This window comes from Salminus brasiliensis, chromosome 6 (assembly GCF_030463535.1).
Source record: "Salminus brasiliensis chromosome 6, fSalBra1.hap2, whole genome shotgun sequence".
NCBI lineage: Eukaryota > Metazoa > Chordata > Actinopteri > Characiformes > Bryconidae > Salminus > Salminus brasiliensis.
The window spans coordinates 1391569-1414871 of NC_132883.1; the positions used below are offsets into that span (position 1 = coordinate 1391569).

The 23303-nt window shown below is 44.0% G+C and overlaps 1 protein-coding gene across 2 annotated transcripts; it reads left to right on the forward strand.

The window, feature by feature from the left end:
* Positions 1-860: 860 nt before the first annotated feature.
* On the forward strand, positions 861-22830 carry soat1 (sterol O-acyltransferase 1). 2 transcript variants are annotated; one of them, XM_072681281.1, is made up of 16 exons: positions 861-966; positions 2228-2349; positions 4161-4219; positions 7311-7459; positions 8803-8862; positions 9057-9164; positions 10709-10991; positions 12372-12450; positions 12528-12609; positions 12729-12774; positions 14209-14332; positions 15866-15963; positions 16618-16716; positions 16915-17050; positions 18280-18425; positions 18758-22830. In XM_072681281.1, exons 1-16 carry the CDS (start codon positions 962-964, stop codon positions 18833-18835), a joined length of 1674 nt encoding a protein of 557 aa, XP_072537382.1. In that variant the 5' UTR covers positions 861-961; the 3' UTR covers positions 18836-22830. The 2 variants fall into 2 exon arrangements, with proteins under 2 accessions (XP_072537382.1, XP_072537383.1); XM_072681282.1 differs by lacking the exon at positions 861-966 and adding an exon at positions 975-1186.
* Positions 22831-23303: the final 473 nt, after the last annotated feature.

The following is a 23303-nucleotide window of genomic DNA, read 5'->3' on the forward strand; positions in this document are numbered from 1 at the left end:
AGCAGTAGTAGCAGTAGTAGTAGTAGTATCAGTAATAGTAGTATCAGTAATAGTATCAGTATCAGTAGCAGTAGTAGCAGTAGTAGCAGTAGTATCAGTAGTAGTAGTAGTAGTAGTATCAGTAATAGTATCAGTATCAGTAGCAGTAGTAGCAGTAGTAGCAGTAGTATCAGTAGTAGTAGTAGTAGTAGTAGTAGTATCAGTAGTAGTAGTATCAGTAATAGTATCAGTATCAGTAGCAGTAGTAGCAGTAGTAGTAGTAGTAGTAGTAGTAGTATCAGTAGTAGTAGTAGTAGTAGTAGTAGTATCAGTAGTAGTAGTATCAGTAATAGTATCAGTATCAGTAGCAGTAGTAGCAGTAGTAGTAGTAGCAGTAGTAGTAGTATCAGTAGTAGTAGTAGTAGTAGTAGTATCAGTAATAGTAGTAGTAATAGTAACAGCTGTAGTTTGGGTAATTAGACTCTTAACAATTGTGGAACCCTCTATGATCTCCTGGCGGGACGACATAAGATGTTCTATGAAGTAAATAAACAGTAACAGGTATCCGCTGATCTGCTGAACACTGATGATGCTTCATAACACTGTTATTAACACACCAATCAGGGTTTAATTGATTACGTCAAATATCATTTACTTCATAATCATCTCATTAAGCTGATTCCAGAACTGCTTTTTAACACATCATCCAGCGCTTATGCGCGTTTCATAACGCTCCTATGGCACACCACAAGATCCCCCTTCCAAAACATCTCAACTCACTGCCTCTGCACACGTCATACAGCGTTACAGCTGCAGCCAATCAGAGCGGCCAACGGGAGCGTCACTCAGCGGTAGCCCCGCCCACTGCTTCCTCATCATGAGGTTCAGCAGTGAAGCTGCTCGGTTCTCCAGCGTTCAGTGAAGCTCAGAGAGACCCTGCGCTGGAGACCGAAGCCTCACTCAGGAGGGGGAGCTCTGACAGATGAGGTAAGTCCCTCAAATTAACCCCGGAATCAGGCTGGTCAGGAACAGGGAGAGGAGAAGACCAGCGTGAGCACTTCCTGCAGCTTCAGCTCTGAGTTCCAGCCTCGTCCAGACCTCACAGCATCCAGACTGAGGCGTTCAGGGGTTCAAAGACTGGAGAAGATGAACCAGCTCTGGTTTTCCTGACCTGCAGTGACCTGCAGTGACCTCAGTACCTCATCAGGTACCTGACAGCACACTGACACACACACCTTGGTCCTCAGCCAGGTGTGTGAGATGTGTTGATGTTCGTCTGAGTCCACAAATTTTCCAGATTTTGTGTTACAGACACACATTTGCAACCAGCCATAACATTAGTACCGCCTGGTACTGCCTCTTGTTGTGTAATTCCCCCTCATGCCGTCGGAACAGCTCAGACCTGTTCAGGCATGAACTCCACAAGATCTCTGATGGTATCTGGACACCTCTTCAGATGTCAGCAGCAGATTCTTCCTCCATGAGCATCAGTGAGCCCTGGGTGCCTGTGACCCTATCTCGGGTCCACTGGTTGTCCTTCCATTGAGCACTTTTGGCAGGTACTGACCATTGCATATCGAGAGGGAACACCCTATAAGACCTGCTTGATGATGTTCTGGAGATGTTCTGATCCAGTCATTATCTAGAACATCACAGTTTGGTCCTTGTCAAAGTGTCTCAGATTTTTACGCTTGTCCATTTTTCCTGCTTCATCACCTTCATCATCTTCAAGAACTGACTGTTCACCTGCTGACTAATATATGTAGCTCCACCCCTTGACTGGAGACACTGGAACCAGATCATTATCCTTAGTTAGCAGGGGTTTTAATGTTTTGGCTGATCAGTGGAATTTCAAAGTATCATTTTTTTCAGTGCATGAAAGCATTCATAAAGGCTTATTGCAACAAAAAAGTTGTTTTTAATACATTTTTTATATGTATGTATATTTTATATTAATATTTTATAACTATGTGAAGTTCATCATCATAGTGTAAGATATTTTTTGTATTAAGTAAAAAGAATTGTCTTAAATGTTTTGTTTTTGGAACGCAGGTAGAATGTAAGATAAAACATGTCCAGATAGAGAGCTCTGCTGCTCTGCTAGAGCTGCCCCGGCCAACTGTAAGTGTTGTTACTTTGAAATAGAGCCGGCGAGGTGCAGCAGCAGCTCAACCACAAAGCAGTAGACAAAGGTGAGAAACACTAAATGTCCATGTGTGGTAAGCTGGACCTGGCCTTCTCTCATCAGCAGGAGGATGGAAGATGAAGATGAAAATGAGGGCCGATGCACAAGAAGGAGCTTCCCCAAAACATCACGATCAAAGGATCCAGGCAGCACAGGGGCCCAGAGGGAACAACACAACACCAACGGTAAAGATAAACTACACTACACTACACCAAACTACACCACACTACCCCAAACGACACTACACTACACCCAACGACACTACACTACACCAAACTACACCACACTACCCCAAACGACACTACACTACACCCAACGACACTACACTACACCAAACTACACCACACTACCCCAAACGACACTACACTACACTACACCACACTACACTACCCCAAACGACACTACACTACCCCAAACGACACTACACTACACCCAACGACACTACACTACACCAAACTACACCACACTACCCCAAACGACACTACACTACACCCAACGACACTACACTACACCAAACTACACCACACTACCCCAAACGACACTACACTACACTACACCACACTACACTACACCAAACTACGCTACACTACCCCAAACGACACTACACTACACCCAACGACACTACACTACACCAAACTACACCACACTACCCCAAACGACACTACACTACACTACACCACACTACACCAAACTACACTACACGACACTACACTACACCAAACTACACCACACTACCCCAAACGACACTACACTACACCCAACTACACATATTAATGCAGTAACCTGTTCAGTAAGTGTTTATATACTGATATTAGAATAAACACTAATAATATCACTCCTACAGAAAGTGGTGGAGGTTCTCCATCACTGTGTTCATCATTAGAACATCTCCAAAGTTCTCCTCATGGAGTCTAGTATTATTTAGAGTTCTCCTCAGATCAACACCTGGTTTGGTGGTAAATCAGGGCTTAATGATGGTGAATCAGGTGAGCTGCTGCTGCTGCTGCTGCTGCTGCTGCTGCTGCTGCTGCTGATGATGATGATGATGATGGAGGTGAACACATCCTCCACGCTGTGCTGGCTGGACTGGGGGGCGTCCAGGAGAACCCTGGAGGAACCGAGCTCTTCTTCAGACTAGCTCACCGACAAGATCTCACTACTTTCTTTCTTCAGAATGAGAAGCTCTTGTTTCTCCTTTTTACTGGATTTTTGTTCACCTGCTTTATCTGATCTGATGAGATCTGGAGCTTCTACAGTAGAACCCTCTCACTGCTGAGGTGTATGTTGTAAGGTGATGACCTTTGCCTCACTGAGCTTGCTGAGATTTGAGAAGTGAGTAATGCATCACTTCTGTGGGTGTATTGCATCATTTGAGATGCTCTTACCAGATAACGTTACATTGCTGGTTATGGTGTTATTTCCCACATGTCTGATGCATTATTAGAGCCTGATCCGGACACCTGCTTGTGTATGGTTGGGATTGTGAGGATGTAGAGTGTTCTTAAATCCTCAGAATGAAGAATTCAGCCCACCTTCTGCTCTCCTCGTCCCTCCGGATGCTGTAGTAAACCTGCACTCAGCGTTATCGTACTGGCAGCGTATGAGTATATCTGTTCTCTGCTCTGGGTTTAGGATGGATTCCTAGCTTAAGCCACTTACTGCAGAACAACAGCAGCATTCATACGTCTCAACACTGTCCGCTGTTGAGGAGCGTCGAGGCCGTGTGTGAAATGCAGCTGGGCTGAGTCCAGAGTGCCCTGCGCTGTAGGTGTTGTCGACCAGCCTTCTGCCTGTGTTGGTAGTGTAACAAATGCAAATGTTTGATTTGTATCATATTGACTCGTTGACTCATATACTGGTCAAATATTAGTCATGTGGTAACCTAGCAACACCATCGCCTCTGTTTGTAGAAACAGCTTCAGTGCAGAATTCAGAAATGACTTCGACTGAATAAACAGGGACTCCGTTACTGATCTGTTCTTTTGCTTTGTTTTAGGAAATGTGGAGCTGGAACATGTTCTTCAAAAAAAGCTTCTGCTGAGGAGGAAAGTTCAGGTGAGTCCACAAGTGTTCCATAGTTTGGATCGGAGTGTTACATGGTTTAGGCCAGAGTGTTACATGGTTTAGGCCAGGGTGTTACCAGTGTTACATGGTTTAGGTCAGAGTGTTACCAGTGTTACATGGTTTAGGCCAGAGTGTTACATGGTTTAGGCCAGAGTGTTACATGGTTTAGGCCAGGGTGTTACAAGGTTTAGGCCAGGGTGTTACCAGTGTTACATGGTTTAGGCCAGAGTGTTACATGGTTTAGGCCAATGGTTTAGGCCAGAGTGTTACATGGTTTAGGCCAGGGTGTTACCAGTGTTACATGGTTTAGGCCAGGGTGTTACCAGTGTTACATGGTTTAGGTCAGAGTGTTACCAGTGTTACATGGTTTAGGTCAGAGTGTTACCAGTGTTACATGGTTTAGGCCAGGGTGTTACCAGTGTTACATGGTTTAGGCCAGAGTGTTACATGGTTTAGGCCTGAGTATTACCAGTGTTACATGGTTTAGGTCAGAGTGTTACCAGTATTACATGGTTTAGGCCAGAGTGTTACATGGTTTAGGCCAATGGTTTAGGTCAGGGTGTTACAAGGTTTAGGTCAGAGTGTTACATGGTTTAGGCCAGGGTGTTGCCAGTGTTACATGGTTTAGGTCAGAGTGTTACCAGTGTTACATGGTTTAGGCCAGAGTGTTACATGGTTTAGGCCTGAGTATTACCAGTGTTACAAGGTTTAGGTCAATGGTTTAGGCCAGGGTGTTACATAGTTTAGGCCTAAGTATTACCAGTGTTACATGGTTTAGGCCAGAGTGTTACCAGTGTTACATGGTTTAGGTCAGTGATTTAGGCCAGGGTGTTACCAGTGTTACATGGTTTAGGCCAATGGTTTAGGCCAGGGTGTTACATTGTTTAGGTCAGAGTGTTACCAGTGTTACATGGTTTAGGCCAGGGTGTTACCAGTGTTACATGGTTTAGGCCAGAGTGTTACATGGTTTAGGCCAGGGTGTTACCAGTGTTACATGGTTTAGGCCAGAGTGTTACATGGTTTAGGCCAGGGTGTTACCAGTGTTACATGGTTTAGGCCAGAGTGTTACCAGTGTTACATGGTTTAGGTCAGTGGTTTAGGCCAGGGTGTTACCAGTGTTACACTGTTTAGGCCAGAGTGTTACCAGTGTTACATGGTTTAGGTCAGTGGTTTAGGCCAGAGTGTTACCAGTGTTACATGGTTTAGGTCAGTGGTTTAGGCCAGGGTGTTACCAGTGTTACATGGTTTAGGTCAGTGGTTTAGGTCAGGGTGTTACCAGTGTTACACTGTTTAGGCCAGAGTGTTACCAGTGTTACATGGTTTAGGTCAGTGGTTTAGGCCAGAGTGTTAGCAGTGTTACATGGTTTTGGCCAATGACTGTTACCAGTGTTACATGGATTAGGTCAGAGTGTTACACAGAGTTCTACATGGTTTAGATCTGTAAGCCTGTCCATGCTGAAGTGGACGGAGTGTTCTGGGTTAAAGCTGCCTACAGATCGTTTGAGGGTCAGAGAAGTTAAAGTTCAGAGTTTGAGTCTTCAGCTCTTTTTAAAGACGCTCTGCAGGAGAGGGGACTTGTTGTCCAGTGACAAGGACGTACTGCTGAGGACATGATTACAGCTGTTCTTCCTTTTCTAATGGACAGAACTGCATGACCTGCATTATCCTATAGCCGTTGCAGAGTCAGGCTTCTGCAGAGATGTGGTATTGTGTAGGATAATTAGGAGCAGTCACTGGATATAAAGGTAACTGAAAGTTCACACTGAATGGGGAAGTAAGTTGCTGTAAACGTCAGAATTACACAAGTTACTTTAGAAACAGACCGGAAAGAACCGCCCTGTAAATGCATCACTGCCTGCTGACCTACCAGCTGAGTCAGTTGGGCTTCTCAGAACATTGGGGTGAAAGGTGGAGTGTGACAGTCCTGTCCTGAGAGAACGGGAGAAATTCCTGAGGGCAGTCCAGTAAAGAAGAGAACCCTTTAAAGCCTGAACCATCACATATATGTCAGGTTATTGTACTTTTCTGTTTATTTGACTTTCTGGCCAATTATTTAAAAAAAAATTATAATAAATAACACTTTGCATATATGACTTTAATTTTGTATACAGACAGATAGACAGACATATAGATAGATGGATAGATATGTGATTTCTAATATAATTATTATATTTAATTATTAATAATTATTTAAGATAATTCATAATTTATCACAGTGGTGTTGCAGAGGTCTTATATACATATAATACATATATACATAATCTATGATATGCGTATTATTGCTGTAAAAAAACACACTTTAAAGTCTGAACCATCAAGTAATCGCCAGATAATTGTAATTCTTTAAAACTGGAATTATTTTTTATGTATATATATATATATATATATATATATATATATATATATATATATACTTCATATATGTAATATTTATTTGACATTTTAAAATGTCATAAATATATATATATATATATATATATATATATATATATATATAGAGAGAGAGAGAGAGAGAGAGAGAGATATAGATATTGCATATAAGGCCATAGGACAGACAGACATGCAGATAGATAGATATTTAATTTTAATAATAAATTAATAATTATTTAAGATTGTTTATCACACTGATGTTGCAGAGGTTTCATATATGTATTAAATCTGATAGACTTGGCTTTAGTGGTTAATGTAGATGGGCTTGGCCTGCTTTGTCCTTTAATTGGGAAGAAGAACACTAACATTGACTGTGTTAAGTGTGTTACTGCTGTGAAATTATTTTATGAAAAAAAATTGATATATAATACTAAATTCGTATCATTTTAAATATTGCATACTGTCGCTGTCCTGGAAAAAAACCTCATATCTCCAAAACTGCAGCTTTACAGGAGGAGGAGAAACTATTCATGTAAAAAGATTTTATTCAGGGTCATTTTGGAGCATTTCTATTGGTCGATTCGTCTGAAATTCTGATACAGTATAAAGAACCACATTATGAAGAAAAAAGGCAAACACTGAGGTCTGCGTCTCACTAATGATTTACAGCCTTTACAGTCACACTGAGGCGGCTCTGTTCTCTTTATTCCAGAACCTAAAGGTGGAGATGATGCACCACTTTGATTCTCAGGTGGATGAGTTTGTGGACAGTGTGATGGAGGAATCCTGCAGTTTGGGTGGTTCTTCTGAGAACTCGCACGTTTCTCCTTTTCTCTCAGACAAGGAGAGAGCTAAACTCAGGTACTCGCACCACACCGTTCAACTGGATTCACGTAAACCGCCTCCAGAGATGACTCAGCTGTGCAGCTGGTTTCAGCAGCAGCCTTATACCGGCACCCGTGTGGGCCTGTGACTGGTGATGGTCAAACTAGTTACCATGGTAACAGCCTGCTGTGACGGTAAAAGCATGTTAACATGTTAACCATAGAAAAAACAGAAAGACACCAGTATTCCCACACATACACCATACACTATATGGACAAAAGTATTGGGACACCTGCTCATTCACTGCTTCTTCTGGAATCAAGGGTATTAAAAAGAGCTGACCCTGCTTCTGTTGGAGTAACTGTCTCTACTGTCCAGAGAAGAAGACTTGCTACTAGATTTTAGAGGATGGAGCATTGCTGTGAGAATTTGATTGCATTCAGTGACAAGAGCGTTAGTGAGGTCAGGATGTTGGATGATGATCACCACCCAACCTCATCATCCCCAACTCCCCACCTGGATGGAGCTCCACTACCATCATTCCAGAGAACACAGTTCCTCCACTGCTCCACAGCTCCTCAATGTTGGGGGGCTTTATACCCCTCTAGCCCACACCTGGCATTATTAGACAGCATGGAGCCAATTGGGTCATGATGCTGATCTGCTCCAGGGAGTCCTATTCTATTGGCAGTACTTCTCTTCTACAGGGACTAGACAAGCTGTGTGTGTGCATTTGCACATCTGTGTCAGCAGCAATGGGTGCAACCTAAAGTAGCTGAATGCAGTCATTAGAAGGGATGTCCACAAACATTTGGACATCTGGTTCTGAATAAATTAACAGCACTGCCATCTTTTATGGAGTGGCCTGCTGGGGCAGTAGCATCTCAACGGCACACAAGAAGCGACTAAAGGCTCTGTCCTGGGACGCCTCTTAGACCCAGTGCAGGTGGTGGGAGACAGGAGGATGAGAGCCAAGCTGGCATCCATACTGGAGAACAGCTCCCACCCCATGCATGAGACTCTGGCAGCACTGGGCAGCTCCTTTAGTGACCGGCTGCTTCACCCCGAGTGTTCCTTCCTGCTGCCGTCAGACTCTACAATCAGCACTGCTCCCAGCGGACCACATACACACACACTTAACTACACGCACATTCAGGGAATAGAGATCCCTCAATGTAACAATACAATGTACAATGTGCAATATTTTTCCGATATGTTTTTTACTTATATTATTTATATTGTGTATATATTGGTAATTTATCTACTTTTAGCATCTGAATGTCTTGCTATCCCTTTGCTGCTGTGACACTGTGAATTTCCCCACTGTGGGACTAATAAAGGACTATCTGATCTTATACAATCTTTGTTTCTCTCTGCAGACACACAAGGCTTTCCCAGAGTCTGTGTAAACAGTTCGTCATTCGCCGGTCATTACTGGAGTAAGTCACTCCTGAACATTTACAGCATATTACTTATTACTTATTAGCAAGTAACAGGATACGTCTTACCTGTTAATTAAATTTAATATAGAGTAATATTAAACCCAATCACTAACTGGTTAATAACAGCTGATGAGAATAAATGGCAGTAGAGACATCGTCTAAACTCGCGCTGTTGTCCTGTGTTTCCACAGCGAGCTGTTTGAAGTGGATCATATTCGCACTATTTACCACATGTTCATCGCTCTCCTGATCCTCTTCATCCTCAGCACCTTAGTGGTAGACTTCATCGACGAGGGCCGGTAAGAGCATGTTACAACTATACAACACAGCACACACTGGGTTCCAGTGACTGGGTCAACAGTCGGGTACTGAGGGCGGACTAAGTGTCCGAATAGAAATACACCCAGCGCTGACAGGGTTCTGCAAATGCACACACACAACTTGCCTAGTGCCTGTAGAGAAGTAGTACTGCCAATACAATAGGACTCTCTGGAGCAGATCAACATTGGTGAATCTATTGGCACCATGCTATTGGTGTGGGCTAGAGGGGTATAAAGCCCCCCAGCATTGAGGAGCTGTGGAGCAGTGGAAGAACTGTGTTCTCTGGAATGATGGTGGTGGAGCTCCATCCAGTACTTTTGATGGGATGAGTTGGAGAGTTGGGGATGCTGGATGATTACCACCCCAACTCCAGCATCCCCAACTCTCCAACTCATCCCATCAAAAGTGCTCATTCAAGTAGGAGAAAGTCTTCTTCTCTGGACAGTAGAGACAGTTACTCCAACAAAAGCAGGATCAACTCGTTTTTAATACCCTTAATGAGCAGGTGTCCCAATACTTTTGTCCATATAGTGTAAGTAACTCAGCTGTTGGTTTACACATACTGCAGAAAACACGACTCTGGGCTGTGGAAATGATCCAGCAACAGCCTGAACTCAGTGTTTGGGTAAAAAAACAACCCATCAGTTTTGGAGTGTTGGGTCGTCCCAAACCTGGACCTGCTGTTAGAAAAAATGCTAATTTTTTTAGTCAAAAATGCTATTTATTTGAGCCAAATCTCAAATTTGTCCTATGGTGTGACTGCCAAGCAAGTTTTTTTTACATTATACCTTTAATAAATTAAATTGATCATTACTAAATTGATCATCATCTGGCATAACTTTCCAACAGTCTGTGTTAGTAAATTGTAATGCTGTTGATAATGGGAGCACATGATTACAGTGTTTCTAATTAAATGTAGTGATTATCAAAAAGTGTCACCATATTTTCTGGGGGAAATTAATTATTTAATTAATATAATTAATTAATTTTTTTTTTTTTTTTTCTTAGATTGTAATAGGTCTATAATTGTCTATAATTTTAAAAGTTTATTCAGTTAAAGTTAAAGTTAAATTTTCTGGCATAAAAACGTGAATATCTCCAATTAGCTACCATTTCTGTGCCTCAGTGTGACATTGTCACATGTGTGTCCTATGCTCTGATGCATGTAAAAAATATTTTATATTTTATTTTATAATAAAATATCTTTTAAAAATAATAAGGAAAAATAAAAATAATACAACACACCATTTGACACATTTATGGTGCAGTTCAATAAAAGCCAGGCTAGTGACCTCTTCTGATATTTTTCTGTTTTGATATTTGTCACATATCAGATTTAAGCTGCCTAAAAAATGTGTTTTTACTGGCTATTCCTCAGACTACCGTATATTTATGTGAGCTCGCTGCTGAGATGAGGGATTGAGCATTATTTTGGAGCATTATTTTGTTATTATTATCTATTAATATTGTGTCCGTTTATTTACCGAGTCATTCTGATTGTCCATCCCTGTCTTGCTCGCAGACTGGTTTTAGATTTTGATCTGCTGGTCTACGCTTTTGGACAGCTCCCCCTTGTGGTGGTCACGTGGATCTGCATGTTTATGTCGGCGCTGGTGGTTCCGTACGTGCTGCTGCACTCGTGGGCTGTTGTGTACCCAGCGTCACGCCACCGTTCCCTGTTTACCCTCCTGGCTGGCGTCCTTCTCCTGCTCTACCAGGGCCTGGGGCTCGGCTTCCTGCCGACGTACATTGTGCTGAGAAACGGTCTTCCTCCCGCCTCCCGCTTCATCCTCATTCTAGAGCAGGTAGGATTTAGAACCCGGAGCAGATGGCACTTCATACTGGAACGGGTCTCATTCAGGTATCATCAGTCTAGAACAGGTAGCATAATCAGTGTAGACCTGGTTGCCTTGTTGGTCTAGAACAGGCAGCGTTCTCAGTGTAGAACAGATTGCCTTCTCAGTCTAGAATGGGTAGGGTTCTCAGTGTAGAATGGGTAGGGTTCTCAGTGTAGAACAGGATGCCTTGTTGGTCTAGTATGGGTAGCGTTCTTAGTCTAGAACGGGTAGGGTTCTCAGTGTAGAACAGATTGCCTTCTCAGTCTAGAATGGGTAGGGTTCTCAGTGTAGAATGGGTAGGGTTCTCAGTGTAGAACAGGATGCCTTGTTGGTCTAGAATGGGTAGCGTTCTCAGTCTAGAACGGGTAGGGTTCTCAGTGTAGAACAGGATGCCTTGTTGGTCTAGTATGGGTAGCGTTCTTAGTCTAGAACGGGTAGGGTTCTCAGTGTAGAACAGGATGCCTTGTTGGTCTAGTATGGGTAGCGTTCTTAGTCTAGAACGGGTAGGGTTCTCAGTGTAGAACAGGATGCCTTGTTGGTCTAGAATGGGTAGCGTTCTCAGTCTAGAATGGGTAGGGTTCTCAGTGTAGGACAGGATGCCTTGTTGGTCTAGAATGGGTAGCGTTCTCAGTCTAGAACGGGTAGGGTTCTCAGTGTAGAACAGGATGCCTTGTTGGTCTAGTATGGGTAGCGTTCTTAGTCTAGAACGGGTAGGGTTCTCAGTGTAGAACAGATTGCCTTCTCAGTCTAGAATGGGTAGGGTTCTCAGTGTAGAATGGGTAGGGTTCTCAGTGTAGAACAGGATGCCTTGTTGGTCTAGAATGGGTAGCGTTCTCAGTCTAGAACGGGTAGGGTTCTCAGTGTAGAACAGGATGCCTTGTTGGTCTAGTATGGGTAGCGTTCTTAGTCTAGAACGGGTAGGGTTCTCAGTGTAGAACAGGATGCCTTGTTGGTCTAGAATGGATAGCTTTCTCAGTCTAGAACGGGTAGGGTTCTCAGTGTAGAACAGGATGCCATGTTGGTCTAGAACAGGTAGCGTTCTCAGGGTAGAACGGGTAGGGTTCTCAGTGTAGAACAGGATGCCATGTTGGTCTAGAACGGGTAGCGTTCTCAGGGTAGAACGGGTAGCGTTCTCAGGGTAGAACGGGTAGCGTTCTCAGTGTAGAACGCGTAGCGTTATCAGTCGCTAGAAAATATTCAACGTTCTAAGTGCCTGGACTTTCTATTGAGCATTATTTCTAGAACCCTGCTGTCTCTTCTGTGCTTCTCTGGAAAATCCTGTCCACTGAAGGCGTCTAACATCTGTTTCTGCTGGACCTGCCCTGTAATGTCCTCTGTGTTCTTCAGGTGCGTCTGATGATGAAGGTGCACTCCTTCACCAGGGAAAGTGTGCCAAGAGTCTGGTCTTCAGGCAGAGACGGAACCCGTAAGAACTGAATTTCAGATTGGTTTAGTTACGGGGGCGTTGACCGTCCACTCACACCTCTGCTGTCTTTCACTCAGAGTCATCTGCCATCCCTCAGATGACCCCATACCTGTACTTCCTCTTCGCCCCCACTCTGATATACCGGGACAGCTACCCAAGGTACACCTCATTCCCTGTGCTTCAGTATGGTGGAGTTTATACCGCTCTTGTGGCCTTTATCACTCTTAGAACCAGGTTCTCTTAACTGCTCATAGCCTGATTAGTCTCTCTGTTGTTAGGAACCCGCGTGTGCGCTGGAGTTACGTCGCCACTAAGTTCTTACAGGTAGGCCGTAATGGAATGTGTGGATATGTTTATATGCATTTATAGATACGGAGGTATGCAAAAGGGGTGTCCAAACTACTAAATGTACAGTGCTCTTGAATGTAGTTAACCCGTTAATTTCCAACAAAATCATTTAAAGCAGCAGTATGTGACAATTGGTATTTTTTGCTCCTGGGCTCCCCCTACAGTCGGGAGTGTAATTCACCTCATGGACAGCTGAGAGAAGCTCCAGAAGCTTGATTTGAAGGTGGAGCAGTATGTGGGCTGAGGCGGTAGAGTAACACTACAGGATTTTACACTAATATGACTCTATGGGTTCTGCAGCGTTACACAGCAGTTCTGGAGAGAGGTTCTCCTCCTGCAGCTCCACCACCAAACCTAGTGCAGTAGCAGCAGCAGCGCTCCGGCCCGGAGTGGGAATGACGGAGACACCATTCTCCCCCTGTTACAGTCAGTGGAGTGTCAGCATGATCCTGAAGCTGCTGGTTTGAGGTGGAACTGATACAGGATGTTGCATACTGCTGCTTTAATGTGACGAAGAAACCCATCACAGAAGATTTGGCCTGGTGGTGAAATCGATGTGAATCTGGGTCAGGGTGGAAGTGCATGTGTCCACTCCAGTGTAGGGTTTAAAAAACGGCATGAGTAACCCAGTCTGATTAGACTTCTATTTTGGAGACCTGGTCATATTTATTTCTCTGAAAATATTCGTACATATTAACCATTAATCTTCGCAGTGTATTGATGTGGGAATTGTGAGGAATGTTCAATTAAGTAGCTTTAAATTAAGTAAATAAACTTATTATAAAAAGTAAAAGTGCAGAAGTGTGGTGGTAATGGAACCCCTTAACCACTCCAAGGCTTATCTCACACTGAGGTGTATTGTTCAGTAGCTACAGGGCAGATGTCCAGTGGGGCTGTTCTTCAGGATTAGGGAAGTTTGTAATAACGCTCTCGGACCGCCGGCGGGACATAGGCTGTTTAAGGGTTAATCAAATGCATGTCATTTAATCAGAGGTGCACAGATATTGGATAAGATTGTGTATGATGTGGATGGTGATACATGAGCATTTCTAAACTGTAGAAATTGGGAGTAAAATGAATGTAGAACTTTACCTTTCTAAAGCAGTTATTGCTGCAGTACCTGTTCTTTCCACTAGATGTCAGTCATTCCCTTTCTCCCAGAACAGATTCTTGCGTATGTGTTGTGTCACGCTGCTCTGACTCTCTCTGATACTATAACTCCGGTGTTTCGGGAGCTGGGAAGCACTACAATGTGCTGAGCAGTGGGACTCCAGGACCAGGGTTGAAGAGCACTGGTCTACAGTGATAATAGACTCCCCTCTTAGCCAGATAGTTGTCTAGATCTGAGCCCAGAGAGCTCCTGGAGAGGACGTTTGGACTGAACTGGACGTGGTGTGGTTGTGGTTGCAGGTTCTGGGGTGTCTGTTTTATGCCTATTACGTGTTCGTGAGGCTCTGCATCCCTCAGTTCCGCAGCCTCCAGCTGTTTGACCTCAGGGTGATGGTGCTCTGCGTCTTCAACTCCATTCTGCCAGGTACGCTCTTACAGGGGAGGGGTGCTGGTGAGTGTTGGGACAGACCTAAACCTGGAACTGGAGGATCTGTGGATCCCTGGTTCCATACAGTAGATATGTTGGATGTGAATGATTGATTGATTGATTGATTGATTTGGGATTTTGTGAGCAAAGCCATGATTTCAGATAATAAAAGTGTCTTATTTGTACAGAAATACCAATCCAGTTCTACACAGGTCAGTTCTGCTGAGAGAAATGAAGGTTCTCTTGTAGAACCATTTCAGCTCTGGACACACTGGAGCCACAAAATAATAATAATAATAATAATAATAATAATAATAATAATGATACCCAAACATCAAATTCCTTGCAGTTTATATGTAATACAACAGGCCACTTGCAGAAAGCTGAGTTGCCCAAACTCTGAAAGTTGCACTAGACCCCACTAAAGACCACCACAGAACCCTAAAAATCCCTATCTTGACTTATCGTTATATTTTGGTGGTTTGTTTAAATTTGACTTTTAATTTTGGATTAAATTATTATCATTTATTTGACTTATTTTATAATATGTAAATTCCTCCTGTTTATTTTTTTTATTCATATTTTATGTCTGATCTCGGCTACATTGTAAACAAAGGTTGAGCAACTGGTTAATTGAAATGCAGCAGGCCAAACAAAGTGCTGCAGGGAACATAGGGAAACACACCTAAGAGGTATAAAGAACAAGGAACATCTGGGGATAGTGACAAGTACGAAGTTGCAGAGAAGACACATGTGGAAACACTAATGACCAGGCGGGGCAAAGGTGGAGTCGGGACGTACACCTGCACATCAGGAGCACATATTGAGCCTAAACGCAGGAACAAGGGCAGACACACACATGTAGAAACAAAGCAAGCTGAGCTACACATGACTATAAACTCTTAAAAAAGAGCTTTTAGCCGCTCTGCCTCCCTAGGCACCTATATTATACATGATTATTATTGTTATTATTATTATTAATAATAATAATAATAACAATAATAACATAAACTAACAAAGCACAGAGAACAAAGCATGACAACCAGACAGACAGAAATACAGACATAGAACCTACAGCATCAACGTAGACAACGCCAGCCAAGCCACAGAGCAAACGCAAGGGTGGAAGAGCACAAGACACAATCAGCAACACCTGGGCAGGGCTACAAAGAAGACACAGGGGGGAACATTAATGACTGGGCGGTGCTAGGGGCGGAGCCAAGGAGGAGACAAGGGGACACCAACGTTTAGACACAGACACAGATGAGGAACAAGGGCAGCACAAGGGCAGGACAGAGACTCACATGTCTTTTCTTTGAGGAACGTAGAGTAGATTTTGGGGTCATAGCCGGAGTCTGAGATCTCGTCAGCGCTAAAGAGAAGCAGATGAAGCACTGAGGGGGAGCCGGTTCCCTTCCAGGTCCACTTTAACAGAACTGCGCTCGGTTCTTTTAGAAAGGGCTGTGTGTGTAATCAGGCTTCAGTGTATGTAGTGGTCATGCTGGGTTTGTTGGTGTGTGTTTTGTGCAGGAGTGCTGGTCCTCTTCCTGGGTTTCTTTGCCTTTCTGCACTGCTGGCTCAATGCCTTCGCTGAAATGCTGCGCTTTGGAGACCGGATGTTTTATAAGGTAAATGACAGACCTGTTAGAACCTCTGATCTAATTAGAACCGGACAGTGTAGATTGACGTCATTCTGCAGACTGGCAGAATTCATAATTTGTATGTATATATACATAATAATACATAATAATATATAATATACAAAGTTGAGTTTATCCTGATCCAGTCAGAGTCTGAGACAGCACAGAAACACAAAAGCAGAACTAGGCCTTATTTAATTACCAAAATATGAATATTAATTATTGATTATCACATATAGATGAATAAGCTATTGTCCAACACAATGTCCATCATTGAAATGGAATTGCCGCTCCCTTTGCTGCCCCCATGCATTTCACTCTTCTGGAAAGGTTTACAGTTGGCTGGGGCAACTCTAGCAGGGCTGACATTCCATGAACTGGCTTGTGGTGAAGGTGTATTTGCCGACTGATTGGCTGTATGCTTGTCCTTTTTACAGCTGATAGCAATAGGTGTAAGTGTAAGTGTAAGTAATTAGGAGAGGTGTCCACACACTTTTGGCCATATTATGTATGCAGAGGTTTTATTAGGTCGCTAACACAAGTACTGGATTTTGTTAACCCCTTCTACTCTAGAGCGTTGTCTTGAGCGATGCAATGATGCTGTTGTCTGATTGGTCACTGTAATGAGGTCATGTGCTGCAGGACTGGTGGAATTCGACGTCATTTGCCAACTATTACCGTACCTGGAACGTGGTGGTCCACGACTGGCTGTATTACTACGTCTATCGGGACTTTCTGTGGGTGAGTAGCTCACAAATCGATAGACATGACATAAGCCCCACCCACTCTCCACCCACTTTACTCGTAAAGGCTGCTGGGACGAGAGCGAGGGGTGTATCGAGCCAGCTGGAACACCTGCCTGGCTTGATTAGACGATGAGCCGTTTATCATGTTCCTGGCTGTACGCTGTATTATTTGAAGATGCTGTATTTTCTACAGATGTCGCAGAAGCGGTTCCGTGCGGCCGCCATGCTGATAGTGTTTACTGTGTCTGCTGTGGTTCATGAGTACGTCCTGGCCATCTGCTTCGGCTTCTTCTACCCCGTCCTCTTCTGCCTCTTCATGTGCTTCGGAAGTAAGAATCAACTTTCTGTATGAATAGAACGACAGCTAATCAAGTGCCAGCCAATCAGCACTCAGTAGGCAGAGATCCGGCCAGTCAGCCCTCAGAAGCCAGAGCTCCGGCCAGTCAGCCCTCAGAAGCCAGAGCTCCGGCCAGTCAGCCCTCAGAAGCCAGAGCTCCAGCCAGTTAGCCCTCAGAAGCCAGAGCTCCGGCCAGTCAGCCCTCAGAAGCCAGAGCTCCAGCCAGTTAGCCCTCAGAAGCCAGAGCTCCGGCCAGTCAGTCCTCAGAAGCCAGAGCTCCGGCCAGTCAGTCCTCAGAAGCCAGAGCTCCGGCCAGTCAGTCCTCAGAAGCCAGAGCTCCGGCCAGTCAGTCCTCAGAAGCCAGGACGTCAGCCAGTCACCTCTTAGTAGGCAGAGCTCCGGCCAGTCAGTCCTCAGAAGCCAGAGCTCCGGCCAGTCAGCCCTCAGAAGCCAGAGCTCCAGCCAGTTAGCCCTCAGAAGCCAGAGCTCCGGCCAGTCAGCCCTCAGGAGCCAGAGCTCCGGCCAGTTAGCCCTCAGAAGCCAGAGCTCCGGCCAGTCAGTCCTCAGAAGCCAGGACGTCAGCCAGTCAGCACTCAGTAGGCAGAGCTCTGGCCAGTCAGCCCTCAGAAGCCAGAGCTCCAGCCAGTCAGCCCTCAGAAGCCAGAGCTCCGGCCAGTCAGCCCTCAGGAGCCAGAGCTCCGGCCAGTTAGCCCTCAGAAGCCAGGACGTCAGCCAGTCAGCCCTCAGTAGGCAGAGCTCCGGCCAGTCAGCCCTCAGAAGCCAGAGCTCCGGCCAGTCAGCCCTCAGAAGCCAGAGCTCCGGCCAGTCAGCCCTCAGAAGCCAGAGCTCCGGCCAGTCAGCACTCAGTAGGCAGAGCTCCGGCCAGTCAGCCCTCAGAAGCCAGAGCTCTGGCCAGTCAGCCCTCAGAAGCCAGAGCTCCGGCCAGTTAGCCCTCAGAAGCCAGAGCTCCGGCCAGTCAGTCCTCAGAAGCCAGGACGTCAGCCAGTCAGCACTCAGTAGGCAGAGCTCCGGCCAGTCAGCCCTCAGAAGCCAGAGCTCCGGCCAGTCAGCCCTCAGAAGCCAGAGCTCCGGCCAGTCAGCCCTCAGAAGCCAGAGCGCCAGCCAGTCAGCCCTCAATAGGCAGAGCTCCAGCCAATCAGCACGCGATACTTACACTGTATTAACATCTTCTTCTGTCATCTTTCCTTTCTTCCACCTCAGTGATGTTTAACTTCATCCTGCACGACCGGAGGAAGGGTCCAGTATGGAACGTGATCATGTGGACAGCCTTGTTCCTGGGTCAGGGGGTCCTGATCTGCCTTTACTCTCAGGAATGGTACGCCCAGAGATACTGCCCCCTTCAGGAGGTAAGCGCCACCACCTGTATTATAGGTCACTGCACTGGGCGAGTTGGGGATGATGAGGTGGGGTGGTGATCATCATCCAGCATCCTGACCTCATTATGCTCTTGTTACTGAATGCAGTCAATCAAATCCTCACAGCAATGCTCCTCCTCCAAAATCTAGTAGAAAGTCTTCTTCTCTGGACAGTAGAGAACAGTTACTCCAACAGAAGCAGGAGAAACTATTTTAATACCCTTGATTTCAGAAGAAGCAATGAATGAGAAGGTGTCCCAATACTTTTGTCCATATAGTGTCCATGTGTTCAGTTCCTAATCCTTCGATTTTCTCTCTCTCAGCCGTCTTTCCTGGACCTGCTGAAGCCACGCTCGTGGACCTGCTATATACAGACCAATCACGCTGCAGAATCCAGCTAACCCGCGCTGCACCACGGCCCAGCTTCTGACTCTGCTGTTAACGTTGCACTCACACTCGTGGCACTTACACACACTGACAATCTTGAAATCATATTTTTACAGAAATCTTTATAAAGAGAGGAAGAGTTATTTATCAGCTTCTATTTAAAGACACACTGGATCAGGATCAGGATCAGGTGACTGATCGGTTTTAGTAGCGTTGGTGCCGTCCGGACAGTGAGGTCAGGTTAAAGGAGGAGGTGAACTCGGACACATCATTCACATGAGTGTGTTTCAGTGTAGAACTCATGACTGCTGCGGAGGGCACTGTTCTCAGTGATACTGCTGCCTGATTGGCTGAAGCACCCTCTGATTTTACACTTTAAATGTTTTAAATATACCAGTAGGTTTATGAGATTATATATATATATATATATATATTACATACAGTTGTGTGCCAAAGTGTGCACCCCTGGTCATGTATTGTTAACAGAGCTGCAACAAACAACTATTTTAATGGTGAAATAATTTATCGATTATAAAAACAAATAATCTGTTATTCAGATTATAAATGGCTCAGTTACCGAATAACTTGTGAACACTTTGATTGATTGATTTTATCATCATAAATCAGATTTTAAATTTAGCTTGTGGTTGTTTTATATATTTGCTAACGAACAATGAAGACAACAAAGATTAATAATTTATTCAAAACTTCACTGTTTTAATAAACTTTCCAGCAAATATAAAAGATCAATACGTCTCCAATATCTTTTTCCTGTCAAAATTTAAAACCAAGGATGCACAAAATAGCAGCAATAAAATTTAAAAGAACTTCATTCGTTTCTCTTAATTTTTCAGATCAGCAGAAAAAGAGAAAAGGGAGAAAAATGAGAGTAAATTTAACCCTCAGTTCAAACGATCCTGCGTTTCTGCTTCGTTTGTATTAGTGACTTTTATTTTGACACGGTCTGACCGGAAACACTATATTGTCACTCGGTCTAAGCTCGTCATCAGCAAGCTGATTGGCTCGTTATTTGTTGAAAGGCGGGGTTTTAGTCGTTGCCAGCAAGCTGATTGGCTCCTTTTTTGTTACAAGGCGGGGCTTTAGTCGTTGCCAGCAAGCTGATTGGCTCCTTTTTTTTTTTTTGTTGAAAGGCGGGGCTTTAGTCGTTGCCAGCAAGCTGATTGGCTCCTTTTTTTTTTTTTGTTGAAAGGCGGGGCTTTAGTCGTTGCCAGCAAGCTGATTGGCTCCTTTTTTTTTTTTTGTTGAAAGGCGGGGCTTTAGTCGTTGCCAGCAAGCTGATTGGCTCCTTTTTTTGTTGTTGTTGAAAGGCGGGGCTTTAGTCGTTGCCAGCAAGCTGATTGGCTCCTTTTTTGTTACAAGGCGGGGCTTTAGTCGTTTCCAGCAAGCTGATTGGCTCCTTTTTTTTTGTTGTTGAAAGGCGGGGCTTTAGTCGCAACCAGCAAGCTGATTGGCTCTCTTTTTGTTGAAAGGCGGGGCTTTAGTCGTTGCCAGCAAGCTGATTGGCTCTCTTTTTGTTGAAAGGCGGGGCTTTAGTCGCAACCAGCAAGCTGATTGGCTCCTTTTTTGTGGAAAGGCTGGACTTTAACCGTGACCTGAAAGATGATTGGCTCTTTTTGCTGAATAACGGGGCTTTAGTCGTAAGCAGCAAGCTGATTGGCTGTTTTGTTTGAACCCGTGTTTGCTCTCCTCCTCATATTTATTCATATTTATTCATATTTGTTCATATTTGAGGGATTTTTAGCTGTTTTTCACTCTGTTATGGTTGAAGTTTGGCTTTTAATCCGCGGTTCACGCGCCTCTCGAAACTTTCCTAGTTAGTGCGAGAAACACGCGCGATGACGTCACCAACTAATCGATTAGTAAATTAGTTGCCAACCAATTAGGTTGTGGATTAGTCGGTGCACCCCTAACTGTTAATGGTACAACCTCACATCCTCTACAGTCCAGACGCACCTCAGCACACTTTACTGCACAGGTACTGTTTATACAGTCATTTAGTCAAACTCATGCTGTATTTACATTTAGTAAAAATATGCAAATGTTGTGTTAATTATGCAGAAAATTTCCATATTTATATTCAGAACCTCAACAACACTGAACCAGTACTGGGTGTGTACTGGATTGTATTCCATTTTTAATGGTGAAAGTTAAAGAGCCTGTGTTTACGCTCTAAACAGCAAGGGTTCTGTGTAGTACCGAACAAGGTTCTATGACTTGTAACAATAGTGGAACCCTTTTTAGTGCTCTTGTGCTATGTAGAACCATGTTGTTTGTCCAGGTTCTTTAAATAATATTACACAAGAGGTTTACTGTCATACAAAAGAACCATTTTACCAGACCAAGAACCACTTGAGCATCCCATCCACAGTTGTATCACTTGTTGTAGTTCTACATAGAACCATTGTCTTTACTAGAGAACATTTAGAACGTTCTATGAGAAAGTGCACAGTGCAGTAACAGCCGCTACTGTTTAGGGGATGACTGAACTCTAAAGCTAAATACGTTCTTTTACTCGTAACTATAGTGGAACCCTTTTTAGTGCTTCATAGAACCATTTTTAAGGTTCTGTAAAGACAAAGAACCGGAAATGGAAAAGCATTAAAATGGTTCTTTGATTTTCTGTGGTTCTACATGGAACCATTGTCTTTACTAAAGAACCTTTAGAAAGCCCCTTTTTTGGAACGTGCACTGTGCAGTAACAGCTTCTACTTTTTCCGAAAAGACTTCAGCAAAAGGGGTTCTTTGACTCAACAGTAATGGAACCCCTTGGTTCTATATAGAACCATTTAACATCTAAAGGGCTTTCTCTTTGTATCTGAGCAACCGTTTAACCATGTTCAGAACCACTAATGCATCGAAATGGTTCTTATGTTCTCTAAGGTTCTGTATCATAATAATCATTGAAGTTAGTGAATATATACAGAACCTCAGTTCTCTCAGTTCAGAGAACCCCTGAAGAACCCAGATTTGTAAGGGTGTACCATAAACATCCAGGGGGAATTAGACATAAGCGTCTAATGTGTGGTTAAATGTATTTGTGTGCTAGCCAGGCTAAAGTACAGCCTCCAAACATGGTGGAGGTAGTTTCATCAACAGCTCACAGTGAGAGCTAGCCAGGCTAAAGTACAGCCTCTAAACATGGTGGAGGTAGTTTCATCAGCAGCTCACAGTGAGAGCTAGCCAGGCTAAAGTACAGTTACTAGAAAACCCATTATATTAGAACCTGCACTGTGCAGTTACAGCTTCTACTTTTTCAGGGAGGTTTTAAACTCAACACTAAAGCAAGAAGGGTTCTCTGATCGTACTGATAGTCAATAATGAATAGGTTCCATGTAGAACCGTATACAATAGGCTTTTCACCAATCAGAGGAAACCTTTAACAAGACAGAGAGACATTTAGACATTGAAATAGGTTCTCCAAGATATCACTTTACTAAAGAACCCTTGGGGAACCTTTAGAAATCGCCTTTTATAAGAATTTCCGACTGTGCAGTGAGAGCCTCTATGCTTTAGATGGAACACTAAAGCAAAGAAGGGTTCTCCAACCATCAGATAACCATTTTTAAGCAATCAGACGGTTCTTGGAGATGTCAAGGTTGTACATAGACTGACTGTTTACTAAACAACCCTTGAAGAACCTTGTTTAAGCGTGCCACAGCGAAATGCATGCAGTGCAGACTGATGATCTGAGGTTCCTCACTCTGGAGTGTGTACATCTGCTTATTATTCGGGTCCAGGCTTTTCTGTTTGGTTCCGTGTCTCTGCTGTACCGGCAGATGTTTGTATTAGATGCTGATGTTCTGAGAAGAACCCTCACTGCAGTAAGAACTACATTGCTGAAGTAAAAGCCAGTGACTTTGTAGGTTCTGGTTCTCTGATCCAGATCAGTGTGTTTATAAGAACCCAGATTTGAACAGTCTGTTTTATAGGCAGTCAGGTGCTCCTGTGTTCCTCTGGAGTGAAGAATAATAAAGAACCTGATGTTTGAGATGTGAGTGTGGATCCTTTCTTCGGGGAACTCTGCAGAGGAGAGGCTGGGGTGTATCTGGAGGGAAGCACTGCTCAGAAACACTGGTTTAGATGAGATACACCACTTTGATCAGCAGGTGGCAGCACTTCACCTTCATACAGTACTGAAGGTTCTTAGCGACTGTGAATGTATTTATTTATATGGAATTATTGATTTCAGTATTGGTGACCGGACTCACCAAAGGTCACCAGTGAGTGAATATATACAGAACCTCAGTTCTCCTTTACTAGAGAACCCCTGAAGAACACAGATTTGTAAGGGTGTACCATAGACATCCAGGGGGAATTAGACGTATGCAAATGTGTGGTTAAAATTGTGTGCTAGCCAGGCTATAGTACAGCCTCCAAACATGGTGGAGGTAGTTTCATCATCAACAGCTCACAGTGAGAGCTAGCCAGGCTACAGTACAGCCTCCAAACATGGTGGAGGTA